Below are 20272 nucleotides of genomic sequence, written 5' to 3'. Positions count from 1 at the left end.
AAAAAGGGGAAAAAAATAATAAAATAAACTAATAGAGAAGCAGGAGAGGGAGGTAAAATCCCTCTGAGCCTGGGATCTGGCTCTGTACAGCCAGCTGGCAGCGGCGGGGGAAGCAGGCAGCCGGCAGCAGCCGGTCTGTACACACAGCCAGGGGCTGGGATGTGCTGGTGGTAATTGCAGAAAGGTGTTTTGCAGGTTTTTGGTGGCAGGCAAGGGCTGGGCTTCACTCCTGGGCTTCATTCCTCAGCAGAGAGCAGCACGCCCACGCTCGCTTGTCCCTCTGCCCCACCAGAGGCTGGGGGCTCGGCCTGGGGATGTACAGCAGTGAGTGCTGGGGACTGGGGGGAGCCCTTGGGTCTGGCGGGAGTTGCTCTGCCACGATTAATTAGAGTTTGGTGCTCAGTTTAATTAGCAAGAAGGAGAATAACTCAGAGCTGGGGCTGGTGGTGCTGTCTGCAGTGCCTGTGCGTGGGCATAGCTCTCCATAGCATCCCATGGTGTGCAGGCATTAATTGTGATGCCCATGGGTGCTTGGGCATTGCTTATTGCAGCACCTGTGGGGCATGGGCATTGCTTATTGTAGCATCCAAGGGGTATGGGCATTGATTGTGATGCCCATGGGTGCTTGGGCATTGCTTATTGTAGCACCTGTGGGGCATGGGCATTGCTTATTGTAGCACCTGAGGGGTATGTGCATGGATTGTGATACCCATGGGTGCCTGGGCATTGCTCTCTGAAGCACCCGTGGTGCTTGGTCATTGCTTATTGTAGTACCCATGGTGAGTATTCACTGTGACACCCACGGGTGCTTGAGCATTGCTATCTGAAGCACCCACAGTGCACAGGCATTGACTGTGACACCCATGGTGCTTGGGCATCGCTTATTGTAGTACCCATGGAGCTTGAGTATTGACTGCGACACCCGTGGGTGCCTGAGCACTGTTGTCCCTAGCACCCATGGTGCAAGGGCATTGCTTATTGTAGCCCCCATGTGTGAGTGCTTCCCTCCATAGCACCCATTTACGTGCCCTTTGCAGGTGAGGGGCTGTATGCCATAGCCCCACATCCCATCTACAAGCCATTCCCCATCCTGCAGGAAGCTGCTCTCATTTTTCACCTCCGCAGCGTGGTCCATGGGGATTGCAAAGCATTTCACTCCATCCCAGGGCTCATCAGGCTGGTCCCTGCCCAGCAAAGGTCCCGGGGCTCCAAACCCCACAGCCCTGGCGAGCAGAGGCTGATGCATTACAGATGTTGGCGGCGCTGCTCAGAGCTGCCTGATCGATGGTGACAAAGCGCGGTCCCCGCAGGGGCTTCCTCTGCCACTGCCCATTAGGAGAAATGAGACGTTACAGCTCCGGCCGGCATCTCCCGTGGTGGCTCCGAGCGGGAAATGTTGCTGGTGACAGTGATAAAGTCACTGCTCGCAGCAGTGTCGGCTCCAGGAGAGGGGGAGGATGGGGTGAAGGAGCCAAGCGAAGCTCACTCAATGCACTGAGCCTTTCCTACACCATACGATACCACTGGGAAAGCCCAGAGCCTTGGCAAACTCAAGGCTGCCAATTTGGGGATGCTGAGGAGAAGCAGGGCTGGCTGGATGCTCCTTTTGACCTCTCCCTCCCAGAAAGCATCTCCCAGCAATTCCCAATCCCCTCAAATGTTTGGAGCCAACCCAATTCACGGCAGGTTGTGCCTCCCATTTATAAACCTGCTCCCCTTCAGGAAGGGAAAAAAACTCTGGAGTTTTATGGCTGCAGGAGGAATTCTCTCAAATGGGCTCAGAGCTGCTGATGGAGTGATCTTGGGCTGGTGACTGTGAGAGGTCTGACTCGTGCCATTCATCTCCACGCCAGCTGGGTCGTCGCCGCGCCTCGGAGATGATAATTTAAATGTCAGTATGGGAAACTCTTTTAATTCCTCATACTCTGGCGGGGAAAGAAGGTCACGAGCATCAGCACAGTTTATTTGAGCTCTCTATTACTGCTGGGCCAGGGCATTGCTCTGGGGAGGTGGTGGGGGAGCCCTGGGATGCACCTCCCAACATTGCACAACCCTGTTGCGATACCAATTTGATCCTGCATGTGGTTTAGTGATGCTGGAGAGAGGGGGGGGTATGGGCATGGGTGCTGCTGGCTTTTGGGAGATGGAGATGAGTTTGATTTCATTCTGAGATCAAACCATCCAGGTTTGGGCAAATAAATCAGTGACTGTGTATTTTTGGAAGACAAATCTGCCACCTGAGGTGTTTTGGGGTGGTTTGGAGCAAAGTTAGGACTGTGTGGTCCAGCAAACTCAGGGAGGGAGGAGGAACATCAGCTACTTGAGCTAAGTGCAGGTGCTTGAGCGAGCTGGAGAGGGAGGCAGGAAAAAAGCTGAAAAAGAGGGTTTTTCCAGCATTTCTCCCAGCAGCCACACATGGCTTTAGGTGCAGTCTGGGGATGCTGCAAGCACTGAGCACACTGAGCATTGTGGTCACCCCAAGCAGCCCCTTTTAGGGTATTTTCCCTCTTGCCACAGCAAGTTCTTGTTGAGTTTGTTTGGAGGTGTAAATCCAGCCTGAGGGTGTGGGTTGTTGAAGGAACCCGATGCCCCAGGGTGCTATAGGGCATTACAACCCATTTTGTCCTCCAAAATCCTTCCCCCCACCCTTCATCCCTTTGGTCCCTCATCCATCACTCTCAGATACCTTATCTAACCCACCGAGCATCCCGACAAGAAGCTCCCACAATATTAATGGTGCCACCGTCTTTTGGGGACAGCAAACTGCTGGGTCGCTGGAGAGGTGAGAGAGATGGGGGGGGGGGAAAGGCAGGAGGGGGCTGCCTCTGCAGCAGCAGGAAGGAGCAGGAGGTTAATGTCTCCCTGCACAGTGGCAATTGCTGGGGTTTTGTCAGGAATAAGGTTTTTACTTGGGTTTATAAATAATGCAGCAGGCAGCCTCAGGCTGCCTGAGCTCAGCTCTGGTGCCTTAAATGTGCCTTTTCCTCTCCCCGTGCCCCTTTACCTCCTGCTCCTCACATAATTTGGGGCAATTGCCATCAGGTGCTGCCAAATTATCCTCCCTTCTTTTTTATTTTCCCTCCCCAGCAAGAATCAGTGGGCTTGGCTGCTCCTGCAACCCCGTGAGTTCACTGACAAGTTTATATGTAGCTCCTCTCCCCCAAAAGTTGACCCCAGGGTGCAGATAAAAGGCTGAAAGTAGGTCTAATCCCTGGAGAGAGGCTATTTTCCATGTGCTTTTTCAGAGGAGCCTATTAGCTGCCTGTAATCCCTCAGGGATGGAGCAGGACTGCGGCATCTTCCCTTACTGTGCCTCCTCAGGGGGGATGTGAGGGGTCCTGAGCGGTGAGTGGCAGCACAGGGGATGCTTTGAGGGGTGATTTTTCCCATTCCCATCCTCAGATTGAATTTGGTGCTTTCCAGCTTTGCTGGGGAACTCCTGTGGCTGCAAACCACCTAGTCCACAGGCATCATCTCCACCACTCCCCATCCCCTTCTCCTGAGCATCCCTCCTCACAGCAACTTCACTGCTGTATCCCCAAAATAATCCCTGGAAAAGCCCTTGAGCTGCTCCATGAAGATACACCAGGAGCAGCACCACGTTTTTCTCCCTAAAACCATCCTGGGGCATAAATAAAAGTTGGGAAAAATCCAATGTGTCCTTGAAAACTTCCCCTGGTTCCCAAGGCTGGAGATTTATGGCTCTGATAATTCTTCTTGCAGTTCCTTATCCCATGTCTGTGCCAGCGTGTGTATTTTCTTTGCCATAAAAGCCTCAGCTTCAGAGAATAAATTTGAAGAGATAGTTTTAGTGACAGCCTTTTGCTTCCTTTTTTTTTCCCCTTTTTCTGATTTAAATTTTCTCTTTTCTCCCTTTTTTTTTTTGAGTCAAAAGTTGAGTTTTTACCCAAGCAGGGGAAGAAGTGTTGGGTGGGGAGAGCAGGGTCTCCCTGCTTTTGGGGGATTAATCCCCAAAATCCTCTTCTCCTGTGCCTGGCCTTTTAAAACCAGACTATTCTCACCCTTTGATGGATCAATCTGAGCTGTTCTAGCCCCAAAATGCCCATCTTCCATCTGCATTACTTTCCTCTGCCTTTTCTTCTCCTTTTCTTCCACTAAGCCTTGCTCCTTGTAAGAGAAACCTGAAGGCACTGGGGGGACAATGGGGAAGAAACGAGGCCTCCCTGGTCCTAAAAAGAGCCTTTTTCCCCTTAAAAATCCCAACTCCAGTAAACAACTGGAGGTAGGAGTTGGCAACACCATAACCAGACAGAAACGTGTGGGCTTTGCTTTGAAACTCAGCAGGCTCGTAGTAACGAGGTGGTATTTATTGACTCTTAATTACAGTAGGAACAGGGGGAAAATAGGAACAAAAAACCAGCTGAACAAGCAGAATAGGAACCAGAAAAATATATTTAAAATTGAAATAGGAGTGCTTTTGCCAGAAGTGACCATGGGCATCTTGTTTTTTTGGTAGGTCACCGATGGTGGCACCATCAAGCAGAAGATCTTCACCTTTGATGCCATGTTCTCCACCAACTTCTCACACATGGAGAATTATCGGAAGCGGGAAGATCTGGTCTACCAGTCCACCGTGCGGTGAGTCACCCTGATATTGCCTCCTTTTCCATGCCAGCTGCTTTTTAATGCCTTCAAGGGGTTTTTTTCCCCATTTTGGGGCAGATGAGGGTCTTATGGTGATATTTGAGGGTCCCCTTTGTCTGTCGGTGGGGATTCAGCCCTCCACAAAGAAACTGCCGTCCCTTAATGCGCCCTCACCAAACATCTGATCTCTGTCCCTGTGGTTCTACTTGTCCCTAGGGAAAAGGTGGCACCAGTGGGGAGTTCCAGGGGTGAAAACAGGCAGAGAAAAAGACAACTTGGGAGGGAAAAAAATAATATATATATATGTAGATATAAATATATATGTGCATATATAAAGATGTAGAGCTGTTAGAGAGGGTCCAGGGGAGCCACAGAGATGCTCAGAGGGCTGGAGCAGCTCCCCTATGGAGAGAGACTGAGGGAGCTGGGCTGGGTCAGCCTGGAGAAGAGAAGGCTGTGGGGGGATCTCATTGCAGCCTCCAGTACCTGAAGGGAGCAAAGGAACAGGAGGGGAATCAGCTTGTTAAAGGGCAGAGACTGGCAGGACAAGGGGGATGGATTAAATCCAAAGGAGGGGAGGTTTAAATTAGATATTAGGGGGAAGGTTTTTACAGAGAGAGTGGTGAGGGGCTGGAACAGGCTGCCTAGAGAGGGGGTGGGTGCCCCATCCCTGGGGGTGTTCAGGGCCAGGTTGGCTGGGGCCCTGGGCAACCTTGTGTAGCTCCAGGCCTGGAGGTTGGTGTCCCTGCCTGTGGCAGGGGGTTGGAGCTCTGTGATCCTTGGGGTCCCTTCCAACCCAGACCAGTCTGTGATTCTATGATATATATTAAATAGGCAGCATAGAAGCTTGTCTTTGCCTCTCTAACAAGTGCGAAATCACTTGCAGGAGTGTCAGCTTTATTACTAATTACACACTTGCTTTATTGCCAGTGTTATAAAAACAAAACTAGAGCCTGGAAAAAAAAAATGTCAGGGGGAGACTTAATTCCAGGCCCAAAGGCTGGGGTGAAGTATTTATTTTGTGCTATTTTATATTTTTTTTTAACCTTTGTTTCCTTTTTAAACTAGATTTTGCTAATTTCAAAGCTTTTGGGGTTTTTTTTTCCTTTTTATCCCAGCGTGGGGTAATAAAAATTCTGTGTATGGTGAGGAAAATACAGGGGTTTCTTCAAGGTGATGTGCTGGTTTGCACCTGCAAATGTCCATGTATGGGTTGGAAAGGGCTCAGCATGGCTCATCCCACCAGCTGGGCATGTTACAAGCATGAAATTCTTTCAAATTCTTTGGAATTTGATTTTTTGGGGGGTTTTAGAGGATTTTTTTCTGCTATGCTCAGAGCTATGTTGTGGTATATAGAGAAAAGAAGCAGAAAATGGGTGGAGAGGTGATGGTTGGTGCTTCTGAGGAGTTACTCAGAGGTTGCTCAGGATGCTCAGGGGTTGTTCAGGAGGATGCACAGGGTTTGCTCAGGGGATGTCTATGTGTCTATGGAAATGCTTGGGGTGGTCAGATGTTGCTCGGGAGATGCTGTGGGGTTGCTCAAGGGTTTCTTGGGAGGATGCACAGGGCTTGCTCGGGGGATACTCGGGAGATGCTCAGAGTGAGGCTCAGAGGATGCTCAGGAGGTTCAGGAAATGCTCAGAGGTTGCTTGGGTTGTTCAAGAGGATGCACAGGGTTTGTTCAGGGGAAGTCTAAGGAAAGACTCAGGATGCTCAGGAGATGCTATAGGGTTGCTCAAGGGGGATGCTCAGATGATGCTCAGGGTGCTCAGGGGTTGCTCAGGTGTACTTAGTATATACTCAGGGGCTGCTCAAGCAACGATCAGAGAATGTTCAGGTGAGATGCTCAGGAGGATGCTCAGACAGTGCTCAGGAGATGCTCAGGGGCTGTTCCACTCCTTGAGCTTTGTTTCCCCATGTACTACAGGCTCCGCTCAGCCGCTTGCTTCGTCGCTGTACAAATTCCTGACACGACTAATTATTGTTTAGAGGCTGTTTTGGCGGCTTCACGAGCAGATTACACACTGCCTAACTCAACAACCTGGCTTCCCTGCCATAAACCCAGGGGTTTTACTCAAGCAGGCAGCACCAGGAAACCCAAGGAACTAAAGCAGGATAAACCATTCCCCTTGCACAGAGCAAGACATCCCAACCTTGAGCAAGGGACGAAACCATCACACCATCCCAGCAAGGCAAAAGCAGCTGCTATTTCTTTGGGGGGGGGATCAAAACCCTCCCTATTTTTCTCCCTTTCACCACATATTGTAGAACTAATAGAATTTGTGAGCAGAAAATTTCACTGCCCTAGGACCAAGCACTTAAAAGCATCAGGAATCGTCAGCCCAGCGCCGCCAAATCGTCCGTAGAGCTGCTGATGTTCGTGGGTAAAAAGCCTTTTCACACAGTTGCCTTATTTTTTTTTACCAGGGGAAAAACAGCAACAGGCCTGGGGAGAAAGGAGATTTCTCAGAGGGGATGAAAAAGAGCTTGTTTTTTTCTGTTGCCTCGATGCTTTTTTTATTGAGGATTCCTGCCTTTTCCTTGGTGAAGAAGAGGAGCAATAATTGGGAAGGGTTTGGTGATGGGTCAGTCGCTTCCCAGCTGTTTCCACTCAGGTTTTTTTTTTTCCCTTTTTCCCTTTTATTTGATTCTTCTGTATTTTCAGCTCTTTTTTTCCCCTCTTTTTCTTTTTTTTTCATCTTTTTAATGGCACGGTCACGTCGGTGCCGTCCCACGGAGCGTTATCCCAAGCGGCGTGGCTCTTATCTGCTCAGCACAGAGGGCTGCCAGGGCTGCCTCTTTTCATACCGGCTTTGAACGCTGCCTGCTCAGATGTGGAAGAGCAAAGCCGGGAGATATCCAACCCTGGATGATGATGATGATTTTTCTTTTCCCCCTCCCCTCCTCTGATTAAAAACCCACCCTCGTCAAATAAGGCACCGCTTTATGAATATCTATATGACTTTTTTTTCCTCCCCTTCTTTATTTCCAGCATGCTTAGAGGACGTAAAGGACATGGCAGGCGGCGGTTTTGCATTGCAGAGCTCTTTCTCTGGTCCCTACCCATTACAGGAGCCTCAAACTGACCCAGTTAGGACCAGTTTTACACCCAGATCTGTACACAAACCCAAAGGGCTTGTCCCTCATGGTGAAGGGGCTACCGTTGGGATGGAGATGGTCCCCAGCTTGGTTGGGACTGAGACCACCCTCCCTCCTGTGCTGCTAATGAAGGGTGTGGATGATTTCCTGCGTGGGTAATTAGAGGCTGGAACAGATGGTGGAGGCTTAGTTGAAAGCGTCTCGGCCGTTAAAAGGAGCTGCCAAGTGACTGTTCACTGCAGCGGGGTCTTGTTTGCATTGGCGGGGGGCTCGTGTGGTGAGGAGGAGGCACGGGAAGGCAGCCAGGGGCTTTCAGAAGTGATCTGGCAAAACAGCACCATGTTTCCTAGCGGGGATGCGGCAGCCCTGGGTTTGTCTAGAAAAGTTGGGAAGGTTTAAGCTACAGGGTGGCTTTGCCAGGTGCTTGGTGGGGGAATTGCCCCTGTCTGCGTTGTCATAGTGGGAAGCTGCTGGTCCATGAAGTGGGACAGTGCTGCTGGTGAGGTGGGATGCTGCTAGCCCATGAGGTGGGACGATGCTGCTGGTGAGGTAGCATGATGCTGCTGGGTGAGGGGAGATGCTGCTAGCCCATGAAGTGGGACGGTGCTGCTGGTGAGGTAGGATGATGCTGCTGGGTGAGGTGAGATGCTGCTAGCCCATGAAGTGGGACGGTGCTGCTGGTGAGGTGGGATGCTGGTAGCCTATGAGGTGAGACGGTGCTGCTGGTGAGGTAGGATGATGCGCTGCTGGGTGAGGTGAGATGCTGCTCACACATGAAGTGGAACAGTGCTGCTGGTGAGGTGGGACAATGCTGCCAAACAGCAAGGCAGCTGCCATGAGTGTTTCCACCTCCAGCAGCACCGATCCATTTGCACATCTCCTCTTCTCCTGCTTTGCATCTATATAAATATATATAAAGAATCCAAATTACATATCAGTTGGAGCATGCTCTGGAGCTGCTCAGAGTTTGTGCTTTTGATGCTTTCTACCCTCCACTCTTTGCTACAGCCGTTGGGTTGCCCAAGTGGTCTGTACCATCACTGAGCCTCTAACAGCAGCAGTTCACAGGCGTTTAATGTCCACGCTTGGTGGGTTTGTGCTCTCGGCGGTGCCTTTACCTCCCTTACACTTCTCCTTTCAATAATGCAATTACTTACCCTCCTGAGGAGCTGTCAGTGCCGGTAAACTCCAGCTGCTAAACCGCATTACACAGCTCCCTCCTGCAGCCTTTGCAGTTATTAATAGTTTATTGATCCCCCATCGCTGGCGAGAGGCAACGCCGTCCCGACGCCTTGAGATCCGGATGCTGGCTGCTGCATCCCCTGGGAAAAGGGGGTCAGGATGCAGAGGGGAGCAAGTGGTGAGCCCTGTCTCTCCTCCCCAGCCTCCCCGAGGTTCGCATTTCGGACAATGGTCCCTATGAATGCCATGTGGGGATATATGACCGAGCCACGAGGGAGAAGGTGGTCCTGGCCTCTGGGAACGTATTCCTCAATGTGATGGGTGAGTGTGGCCCCTGGCTGGGTGGGACTGGAAGGGAAATAGCTAGGGGAGGGGGTCTCTGGGTGTGGGGACAGCAGGAATTTGGCTCATTTTCCCTACCACCCTGAAGATGAGGATGGAGGTGGGTGGGTATCGAGGATGCTGTGCTAACCCCTTGACTCTGGTCCCCAGAGGGGAAATGGCAATTGGGGGGCGGGGGGTGGGGGGTGGTGTCTCTGGGTGTGGGGACAGCAGGAATTGGGCTCATTTTCCCCATCCCCCTCTCCAGGGGATGGGGATGAGAGGTTGGGGATGGAGGTGGGTGGGGATCTAGGATGCTGTGCTAACCTCCTGGCTCTGCTCCCCGGCAGCTCCTCCGACATCCATCTCCGTCCTCGCTGCCGACACGCCGGCGCCCTTCAGCCGCTACCAGGCGCAGAACTTCACCCTGGTGTGTGTGGTCTCTGGTGGCAAGCCTGCCCCGCTGGTGAGTCCCCCGAGGATGGGGGGGGGGGTGGGGGGTATCTTTCCTATATATAAAGAAAATATAAAAATAGAGCACTATAAAATATATCACATGTATGTGCTGCTCTTGGAGGCAAAATAAGGCAAATAGGTGCCTGCTACCCCAAATCTTGTCCTGCCCCATCTTTCTGTGGGAAGGAGCTCCACCCAAAGTGACCCAAGTGGATGGGATGCTGGGGATGTCCAGGGTGGTGGATGACTCCTCACTGTCCCTTCTGTCCCCTTACCAGGTGTACTTCAAGCGGGATGGGGAGCCCATTGAGGCCACCCCGCTGCCCGAGCCGCCGGCCGGCGCTGGGAGCTGGGCACCCCGTAACCTCCTTCACCGCGACCTGGATGACACCAAGGTGCCAAAATCACTGGCGGCTGAAGGGGAGGTGGGGGGCGGGAGACCCCCAGCCACAGCAGACCCCCCAAGGGGGCTGGCAGCCGAGCGGGGTCCCGTGACCGAAACCATCCCCGAAACCGTGGTGAGCCGGGAGTTCCCGCGCTGGGTGCACGTGGCGGAGCCCATCTATTACTTCCGCCACACGCACGCGCCCGTCAGCGATGGGACGGTAGAGGCACGAGCCACCCTCACCTGGACCCTCAACCCCCAAATCGACAATGAGGCACTCTTCAGCTGCGAGGTGAAGCACCCAGCCCTCTCCATGCCCATGCAGTCCGAGGTGACGCTTGGTAAGCGCAGCCACCGTGGGTAGGTTTGGGGATGGGGGTGGGGTGTTTCTTGGCTTTTTTGGCCTTTTTATTTGTGCTTTCACCACATTTTTTCCCCTTTTTATTACCCCTTTTCTCATATTTTTTGCAACTGGGATGGGGACGGGTCCCTCAAGACAGGAGAAGAGCTTTGGGAACTGTTCTAGGAGAAGCAGAGCACTGGAGGGAGCAGAAGGGGGGGCAGGGAGCTGGAGGACAAGAGCAGTTTTTCTGAGGGCAAGCCAGGGCTGAGCACTAGCAATAGGGGTGGTTGTAGAGGGGGTGATGCTCTAAGGTTGGGTGCCCCAAGGTCTTGCGGGGTGCAGAGCCTCTTGTGTATAGAAAGGGGCTCTGGGGATGCTCCCCCCTAATCCTCATTGCCTCAGAGTGCCCCCTAAAGATGATCAAGCCCTAGCCTTCTCCTTGTTCCCTGGCAGGTGAGGCTGAGCTAGGGTTGTCCCAGCTTTGGAGCACCCTCCTGGTTAGGTTCCTCTAGCCTTCCTCCCCTCAAACTGGGTGGAGAAGACTGGTTTTAACTCCTGGCCAAGTAGGGCAGTTGGCTCACTGTGTTAGCAATGATCTCCTGGAGAGCTGGAGAGCTTTGCCTCGTTGGCTTTCCACCCATCTTTGGCACAAGCTTCAGTGTGCACAGTCCTCTTAGTGCTGGTGCTCCATCTCTTTTCCTTCAGCTCATCAACCACCTCAATTAGTGGGAGGTTGGTGGCAATAGGGAGGTTAGTGGGCAAGGGCACTCTGAGTCTGGCACGGGAAAAGGGCCCCCCCCATCCTCTCTACAGGGCTGTGCTTGGAATTGTGTGCCAGCAAGGACTTGTGGCTGTCTCCCATACTCCCTGAGGCCACATGGGTATGCTTTTCTGAGGTGCTTTCTCCATGGCTTCAAACCAGCCTGACCCCTCTTGACCCCTGTTTCTGAGCAGAGAGGGGCTTGATTAGGGAATACATCCTTCACCATGGATGCATCCCATTACATTCATCCATCAATCTCAGTTTTCTCATTCATCTGCCTGAAGGGTCCTTGCATACCTGTCTATCAATCATTTTGACGTCCAACAGCCTGTCCATCGATCACCTGCCATCAGGCTCACCTCCCCCAGCTGGCACAGGCCATGCTTCCCCCTCACCACAATCATTCATCAAACCATTATTAACCCTGCCCAAGGGCACCCACCAGCACCCAAAAGCCCTCTCTTGACTCATGTCCCTTGTCCTCTTCCCTTGCAGTTGCTCCCAAGGGCCCGAAGATCACGATGACCCCAACGAGAGCCCGTGTCGGAGACACCGTGCGGATCTTGGTGCAGGGCTTCCAGGTCAGCATCCCCATCCCTCCCCATCGCTGGGAATGGGGACACCCAGCCAGCCTTGCATCCACACCAGCACTTTTTGGGGTTGCATTGGTGGCCTTGGCTTGCATCATGGTCCCTACATTGGTACAACCCCACCCTTGCTCCAGACACAAGATGGGGTTTGGTCACCACCTACATACATCATCTCAGAACCTCCCCATCTGCCCACAGAACGAAGTCTTCCCTGAGCCCCTCTTTACCTGGACAAGGGTGGGGAGCCGGCTCCTCGATGGCAGCGCTGAGCACGACGGCAAGGAACTGGTGCTGGAGCGGGTGCCAGCTGAGCTCAACGGCTCCATGTACCGCTGCACAGCCCAGAACCCCCTGGGCTCCACTGACACCCACACCCGGCTCATCGTTTTTGGTATGGTGGCACCACAGGGGTGGGGGGGGGGGGGGGTCAACCTTCCCTCCACAAATCCTCATTCATCTTCCCCCCTCCAACCCCAGCCCCAGTAAAATTTGTCTCTCTGCTGCTTCTTTCCCATTAGAAAACCCAAATATTCCCAGAGGAACAGAGGACTCCAATGGTGAGTGGTGGTGGTGCTGGTATTGTGACCTGAAATCCCCCCCCCAAGGGAAGGAAGGACGATGCAGAGAGCATCTCCCCTTGACCTCAGCAGCAGGGATGTCCTTGCACCAAAAAGGAGCCTGTGATGCTCCCTGCAGCACCCCTGACCCGCTCCCCACCCCACACAAGCTCTATACCAAGCTGAGGAAGGGGATCCCCCCCAAGATGAGGTGGTGACCCCAACCTGCTCAGAGCCCAGCACATCTCCCTCACCACCCCATCCCTTCTCTCCTCCTGCCTAGGTTCACTTACCAGCCACTGCGGCTTCAGACTGGTTTTGGCACTCACCCTAACAGTGATCCTGGAGCTAACGTGAAGCTTCGCCTGCCTCTTCCTCCTCCTTCTCCTCCTCTTCCTCCGTATGGCTCCACCCAGCATTTACACCTCTGTCAATCAGTTCTCTTGCTCTCTCTCTCTCTCTTTTCTCTCATTTTTTTCTATACTATTTACAGTCTCGATCTCTTTCTGTGTCTTGGCTTCCTCAGATGATTTAATTAAAAGGAAAATGAAAAACCTCCCCCAGTTGAAAAGTGTGCTTAATGGTTTTGCCTTATACTGGGGTACCCAGCACCGGTGTGGGGTACCCAGAGTCTTTGTGAGGTCTTGGGTGGGGTTGGTGGGTGGAAGGACCAGATTTTCCCTGGAAAAAAGAAAAATAAAAATTAAAAAATCCATTTACACCATTCCCAGTGCAATGAGCTGCTCCAGGTCTCAGCTACCCAGGGTACAGACCACACATGTCCCCAACATCAGGGATACTGAGGACCAGCCCTGCTCAGCCCGCACGCACATGGAAAACAACACTGGGGGCCTAGAAGCTGCGGATCACCGGCCTTATCCAGACCTTGGTGGGGGCAAATTGTCTTTGCTGGAGGATGGGTGTTGTGCACAACGCTTGTCCCAGGCCGGACAGTCAATCTCTAGTGACAGGCGGCTCCCAACACCAAATGTCAGCGCTCACACATGAGCGGGCAGCACACGTCCCATCAGGCAGTGCCCACACCAAGGCACCAGCTGAGTTTAAAGAGCTGCACTGGGTTTGGTCCCTGCCACCTTCTCCAGCCCTCTTGGCTCTTTGTCACCATGGAAACAGATAACAGGTGGAGCTTGGCCATTCCTGTGGTACCCCATGCTGCTGGGCACATCATTAGTCCTGCTGTAGGACGGCTGTTTGGAAAAAAAAAACAGGTGGTTTGCCCCACCAGTGCTGGGGAAGGGGGGGTGTGGGAGGGGTGTGTGTGGTGTGAGCGCGTGCATGTATGTCCGCGTACGGGTGTGTTTGCGCATCTGTGTGTGCGCATACAGGTGTGTGTGCTTGCGCGTACGGGTGTGTGCGGGTGTGTGTGCTTGCGCGTACGGGTGTTTGCGCGTGTGGTAGCTTGCGCGTGCGGGTGTGTGCGGGTGTGTGTGCTTGCGCGTACGGGTGTTTGCGCGTGTGGTAGCTTGCGCGTACGGGTGTGTGCGGGTGTGTGTGCTTGCGCGTACGGGTGTTTGCGCGTGTGGTAGCTTGTGCGTGCGGGTGTGTGCGCTTGCGCGTACGGGTGTTTGCGCGTGCGGGTGTGTGCGCGTACGGGTGTGTGCGCGTGCGGTAGCTTGCGCGTGTGGGTGTGTGCGCGTGCGGGTGTGTTTGCGGGCGTGGGCTTGCGCGTGCGCGTACGGGTGTTTGCGCGTGCAGGTGTGTGCGCGTACGGGTGTGTGTGCTTGCGCGTACGGGTGTTTGCGCGTGCGGGTGTTTGCGCGTACGGTAGCTTGCGCGTGCGGGTGTGTGCGCGTACGGTAGCTTGCGCGTGCGGGTGTGCGCGCGTACGGGTGTGTGCGCGTACGGGTGTGTGCGCGTGCGGTAGCTTGCGCGTGCGGGTGTGTGCGCGTACGGGTGTTTGCGCATGCGGGTGTGTGCGCGTGTGTTTGCGGGTGTGTGCTTGCGCGTGCGCGTATGTGTGTTTGCGCGTGCGGGTGTGTGCGCGTGCGGGTGTGTGCGCGTACGGGTGTTTGCGCGTACGGGTCTGTGCGCGTACGGGTCTGTGCGCGTGCGGGTGTGTGCTTGCGCGTGCGGGTGTTTGCGCTTACAGGTGTGTGTGCTTGCGCGTACGGGTGTGTGCGCGTACGGGTGTGTGCGCGTGCGGTAGCTTGCGCGTGCGGGTGTGTGCGCGTACGGGTGTTTGCGCATGCGGGTGTGTGCGCGTGTGTTTGCGGGTGTGTGCTTGCGCGTGCGCGTGCGGGTGTGTGCGCGTACGGGTGTTTGCGCGTACGGGTGTTTGCGCGTACGGGTCTGTGCGCGTGCGGGTGTGTGCTTGCGCGTGCGGGTGTTTGCGCTTACAGGTGTGTGTGCTTGCGCGTACGGGTGCTTGCGCGTGTGGTAGCTTGCGCGTACGGGTGTGTGTGCGTACGGGTGTGTGCTTGCGCGTACGGGTGTGCGCGTGCGGGTGTGTGCTTGCACGTGCGGGTGTGTGCGCGTACGGGGGTGTGTGCTTGCGCGTGCGGGTGTTTGCGCGTATGGTAGCTTGCGAGTGCGGGTGTGTGCGCGTGCGGGTCTGTGCACTTGAGCGTACGGTAGCTTGCGCGTGCGGGTGTGTGCGCGTGCGGGTGTTTGCGCATGCGGGTGTTAGCGCGTGCGGGTGTGTGCGCGTGCGGGTGTGTGCGCTTGCGGGTGTGTGCGCGTACGGGTGTTTGCGCTTACGGGTGTGTGCGCGTACGGGTGTGTGCTTGCGCGTACGGGTGTGTGCGCGTGCGGGTGTGTGCTTGCGCGTACGGGTGTGTGTGCTTGCGCGTACGGGTGTGTGCGCGTGCGGGTGTGTGCGCGTACGGTAGCTTGCGCGTGTGTGCTTGCGCGTACGGGTGCTTGCGCGTGTGGTAGCTTGCGCGTGCGGTAGCTTGCGCGTGCGGGTGTGTGCGCGTACGGGTGTGTGCGCTTGCGCGTACGGGTGTTTGCGCGTACGGGTGTGCGCGCGTACGGGTGTGTGCGCGTGCGGTAGCTTGCGCGTGCGGGTGTGTGCGGGTGTGTGCGTGTGCGGGTGTTTGCGCGTGCCGGTGTGTTCGTGTACGGGTGTTTGCACGTACGGGTGTGTTTGCGCGTGCGGGTGTGTGCTTGCGCGTGCGGGTGTGTGCGCGTACGGGTGTGTGCGCGTGCGGTAGCTTGCGCGTGCGGGTGAGTGCTTGCGCGTACGGGTGTTTGCGGGTGTTTGCGCGTACGGTAGCGTGCGGGTGTGTTTGCGCGTGCGGGTGTGTTTGCGCGTGCGGGTGTGTGCGCGTACGGTAGCTTGCGCGTGCGGGTGTGTGCTTGCGCGTGCGGGTGCTTGCGCGTGCTGGTGTTTGCGCGTATGGGTGTGTGCGCGTGCGGGTGTGTTTGCGCGTACGGTAGCTTGCGGGGGTGTGTGTTTGCGCGTACGGGTGTGCGGTAGCTTGCGCATACGGGTGCTTGCGCGTGCGGGTGTGTGTGCTTGCGCGTACGGGTGCTTGCGCGTGCGGGTGTGTGTGCTTGCGCGTGCGGGTGTGTGCGCACTTGCGGGTGTGTGCGCTTGCGGGTGTGTGCGCGTGCGGTAGCTTGCGCGTGCTTGAGTGTGTGGGTGTGTGCTTGCGCGTGCGGGTGTGCGCGGGTACAGGGGTGTGCGCATGCGGTTTTGTGTGCACGCGTGTGCCAGGAGGTGCCTAGCAGCTTTCCCTCCCCATGATTCTCAGAGAGCATCCAGCCCCAGGCCAGCAGCCCTGGAGAGAGGAGCAAAGAGGCCACAGCTCTCCCCTGCCTTTTCCTCTGGGAACTCTTTAGTCCTCGAAGATTAGCCTGCAGCTTCATCTTTCCAAGCCCCGTACGACTGCTCAGCATTATTATTACTATTATGATTAATTATTATTAAGCAGATTCAGTCCCTACCGTGCTCTGGTTGCCAACCTCACTGCAAGCGATTTCCCAGCCTCCGAGGAGCTGAGCAGACAGGCAGCAGGCTCAGGAGTTCCTTTCCAGAGGCAAAAGCCCCAGGGGTTTGTAACTTGGGCTGGAAGCAACACGGGTACAGGCTGGGGCTGGCTGCGATGCAGCTGAAACCACAGCATTCAAGCATGGGGAGCCCTTTGGAGCCACTGCCCAAGTCCCTGCACCCTTCCTGACCAGTTTTATGGCTCCAGCCCACTGCACCTCCCTGGGCACGAGGGAACCACCTTCTTTATGTTTTTTCTCTCTTTCTTGTTTTAGAGGAATCTATATTTTTAAGGCAATCTGCATGACTTGAGTTATACCCTGTGGTGGAGATGCTTCTTACCCTCCTCCCTGCATTGGAGATGCTCCAAGGGCCTCATCCCAACATGATTAAACAACCATTAGGCCTTCCAAGCTTTGAAAAAAAATGAGGATTTACAGACACCCAAACCTCCATTTAAATGCAAATGTGGCAGTTTTTAGCCCGGAACCATGGAAATGAGGAGCATTACAGAGGCAGGGCCACCGTTGTCCAGCACTGCTTGGGGCCAGCTCAGGAGTGATGGGACCTCCCCATCCTGCAGCTGGGAGAGGAGCAGTGGGCTGAGTGGTCCTGCATCCCTCTGTATGGATTCAGGATGCCTTGCTCTTATCCTGGGGAATGAGAAGGGGGGCTGTAGGCTGGGACAGTCTCAGCATGGCCAAGCATTGGGCAAGGGGACACAGCACCTTCTCTTCATTTTGGGTAGAGATGCTGCCTGCTTTCCCCAAAGTACCCCCTGAGGGTGGTGGGGACACACACACACACACAGAGATGACATCCCACCAAAGCAGCAATCCAAAGAAAAGCTCCCCCATGATGCTGGACCCTGCCTTCACCTCCTGCCTCTCTCATCCTTCTCCCACCACCTACCAGCCCTGCCTCCCCACCCCTTTCCACCTTCCTACAGGTAATTACAAAGGACATCAATTAAATCCTTCCATCTCCCCTCTCCAACCACCACACACCCCGTTGTTTGAGGACCTGGCAGTGAATAATGCAGGATGCTGGAGGGGGGAAAAGAGCTGCTCAGGTTGTTTCATTATTGATGAGAGATGACAGATCAGCGGCTGACAACCTGCCTAAGAGAGATGATTAGCTTGTAAAAAATTAATCGCCGCTTCTTAGGGCTGACGTGGGCTGAAAAACCCCAAGGAGTGGCGTTAGCCATGGTCCCTAATTTCAGGGGACTTTGAAAAGGTTTTAGCAAAATTTGGAGGAGGCAATTACATTCAATTAGAGTCACAAGTGCCAGGACGTCACCGCTGCTCAGAGACACCACGGCCACAGCCCTGCTCTCCTACACAGCCATCCCCCTCCTCTCTGCAATGTATACATAAATATACACCGATATGTACCTGCTTTTTTGCTCCAGGGATCTTCCTGACTTCATCCCTCACTGCTTGACCTCAGCAGCTGGGCTCTTGTCCCCACATCCTGCTGTCCTGGAACACGCTGCCAGCCAAAAATGCCTCCACTCCCCCAACACTAAGTAGTTCACCACCCCAAGGACCTGCTGTGGATAAGGATAACCATGCTCATCCTGGCGATAATGCCAGTTTGGGGTTTGGCAGCCCAGCCCTGCAGGTCTCAAGGATGTGGCACATCCAAACCCCTTTGGGATATCAAGGTGGGAGAGCAGAAAACCAGGGATGCTCTGGCTCAGTGGGGCTGGGAATGCTGTTGGGCTTCACTCAGTTCCTCCCCTGCCTCCCCACCTCATTACCAGGCACAGCTATTGCCATGGCCAGGTTCACGAGCGGGTTGCCCAGTGCCTGTGCAATTCCTCCTTCCCAGCTCCCAACCCCAAGGATCTTTGCAGATCTACCTGCAGATTAAAAACCACGGCACAGAGAGATGAAGGAACCTGGGAGTCATGGCTGCACGTGTGTAGCCAGACCCTTTGCCAATTAGCCAAGCCCTGGAACACATGCACATCCCTGATCCTCTGCTCCAGCCCCAGCTTCAGGCCCCTCTGGGTTTCGGAGATGCCCCTTCCCAGAGGTTTTTTGCTAGACAAAGCACCCCCAGTGATAGATTTTGGGTCCCCACAACAAATAGGATGGAGGGGAGCAGCTGGGTGGGTTTTGGTGATGTTCTGGCACCTGGCATGAGCTCAATATGTGCCCAAGGGATGTGTCACACCAGCACTTATCCTGCTCCAAAGTCCAGCGCTTCATCTAAACATCCTCATTCCCCAGCCTCCTGGTTGCTACTTCTCCCCCCACGCTGCACCCACACAAGGTGATGGCTTCCCAAAGGTACCCCTGAAAGCTGCTGGTGGACTCATCCCCTTCACAGCAGGGATCGTGTGTGTATATAAAAATACAATTAGCATGTGGTCCTCCACCTAACAACCATCCCTGCAAGTTTAGTGCCTCCCCCTTCAGCACCACAACAGCCCCCCTGCAATGCCATCAGGTGACATTCAGCACCCCAGCACTTCCAGTTGATAGTGATGGTGGGGAATGTGCCCCAAGGAGGTTCGAATTCTCCTCCCCCATGGCAAAAGGCAGCACTTGAGCTCACTCAATGGCTGGTGAAGGTCAGACACTGCACGGGATGTGGTTTGGGAGGCTGTGGATACCCAGCATGAGCACCCATCACCCATTAGACCTCCTCCCACCTCACATACCCCTAACCCATGCAGGTGGGACCACATCACCCACACCTCATACAAGAACTTGCTTTCGCATCCCCTGTGCTCATTTCTCCAACAAATCCCACCAGATCAAGACCAAGGCAGTGAGAAGTGAGTCCCTGCATACCAAGAGGAGCAGCCACCCACCCCCCCCACCCACATTTGGGCTGTTTCTTTGCTGCCTTGTAGAGCCTCGCTTCTTTATGCATCTCTCAGCATGCAAGACATACCCCTCAGGGAAAAGGAAATTAATTTTATCCCTTTGAATTCAGCTCACTTGGCGGCGGTTGCAGAGGGATCCCATTCTCCAGGCCCCCTCCTCTCTGCTCCCCCCCACTGCGGCCCAGGCATGGGGACCCAGCTGCCTTGGGAATGAGAGAGACAACGATTCCCCTAACTCTTTGAAATTCAGATCAGAACCAGACATCACCAACACCTTTCCAGGGGGAGAAAAGCCAGCAAGCATAACACAATCTGCCATCCTCCGTGCCTCAGTTTCCCCACAGCGACTCCAGCCCCTGTGGACTTCCCACGCACAGCAGCGCATCCCTTCGAAATGATGACCCACACCTCTCCCATCCCTTCCCACCACAAATTTCTTCCTGGTCCCACTGATTTTGTTTACTTTCCTTTGTTCAGCCCTCTCCCCCATGCACACAGAAACAGGTCTCCAAAGGTGGTGGCCACAAGCCACAGTTTCACTCCTGCCTTTATTTCCTCTTCAGTGATAGATTTTTTTCCCTCCTCCCAAAGCCCCCAGCTCCTAATTCCCCCACCACTTCCAAGCTGGTCTCAAAGAGACCCCCAGAAGCTTTCATGTTGTTTCCCATCACCCTTCATTAGCTAGCGTGACACAAACGAAGGCTACAGAATTAGTCACCCACCTCTGCCGCAGAGCAGCTGCTCAGCATCCGCCCAAAGGTCTCCCTGATATCAGGCTGGTTCCCCCTCCTTTCCCCAAGCCTGCACCCCAGAACAAGGAATCTTGCCTGGATGAAGAAAAATAAGTTCTTTTCCCATTCTAATCCTTTTTAAATAGTAAAATGAAAGCCAGCCCACCAGGCTGGGCAGAGGAGATACTTTTCCTCCCTTTCATGCTTCCCTTTGCCTTGCTCTGAGCCTCTCTGTTTACCAAGCTAATAAAGCCACCCCTGTGCCACCAGCTCCGGGCTGCACCTTTCCCTCGGAGCCCAACCCATCCCAAACATGCAAATCTTGTCCGGGAACCTCCTGCCAACTTCACCAGCACAAAGTCACCTTGCCCCAAACCTTCAGCTCCACGCTCCGGGCTCGCTCCGGCAATCATTAATCGGCTCCTCTGCATTCCCAGCATGGAATA

At 54.4% G+C, this 20272-nt stretch overlaps 1 protein-coding gene across 1 annotated transcript in view; it reads left to right on the top strand.

Annotated features, from left to right (window-relative positions):
• IGSF21 (immunoglobin superfamily member 21) overlaps positions 1-12859 on the top strand; it is a 40318-nt gene extending 27459 nt beyond the window's left edge. The window contains exons 3-10 of the mRNA XM_084274540.1: positions 4478-4599; positions 9089-9207; positions 9558-9673; positions 9942-10389; positions 11650-11735; positions 11943-12135; positions 12263-12301; positions 12585-12859. Of these exons, the coding sequence (XP_084130666.1) occupies positions 4478-4599; positions 9089-9207; positions 9558-9673; positions 9942-10389; positions 11650-11735; positions 11943-12135; positions 12263-12301; positions 12585-12658 (1197 nt within the window). The 3' untranslated portion in view covers positions 12659-12859. The remainder of the gene's footprint in view (positions 1-4477; positions 4600-9088; positions 9208-9557; positions 9674-9941; positions 10390-11649; positions 11736-11942; positions 12136-12262; positions 12302-12584) is intronic.
• Positions 12860-20272: the final 7413 nt, after the last annotated feature.

This window comes from Gallinula chloropus (assembly GCF_964237585.1).
Source record: "Gallinula chloropus genome assembly, chromosome: 23".
In the NCBI taxonomy this organism is placed as follows: Eukaryota; Metazoa; Chordata; class Aves; order Gruiformes; family Rallidae; genus Gallinula; species Gallinula chloropus.
This window is presented reverse-complemented; position numbering and strand designations above follow the sequence as displayed.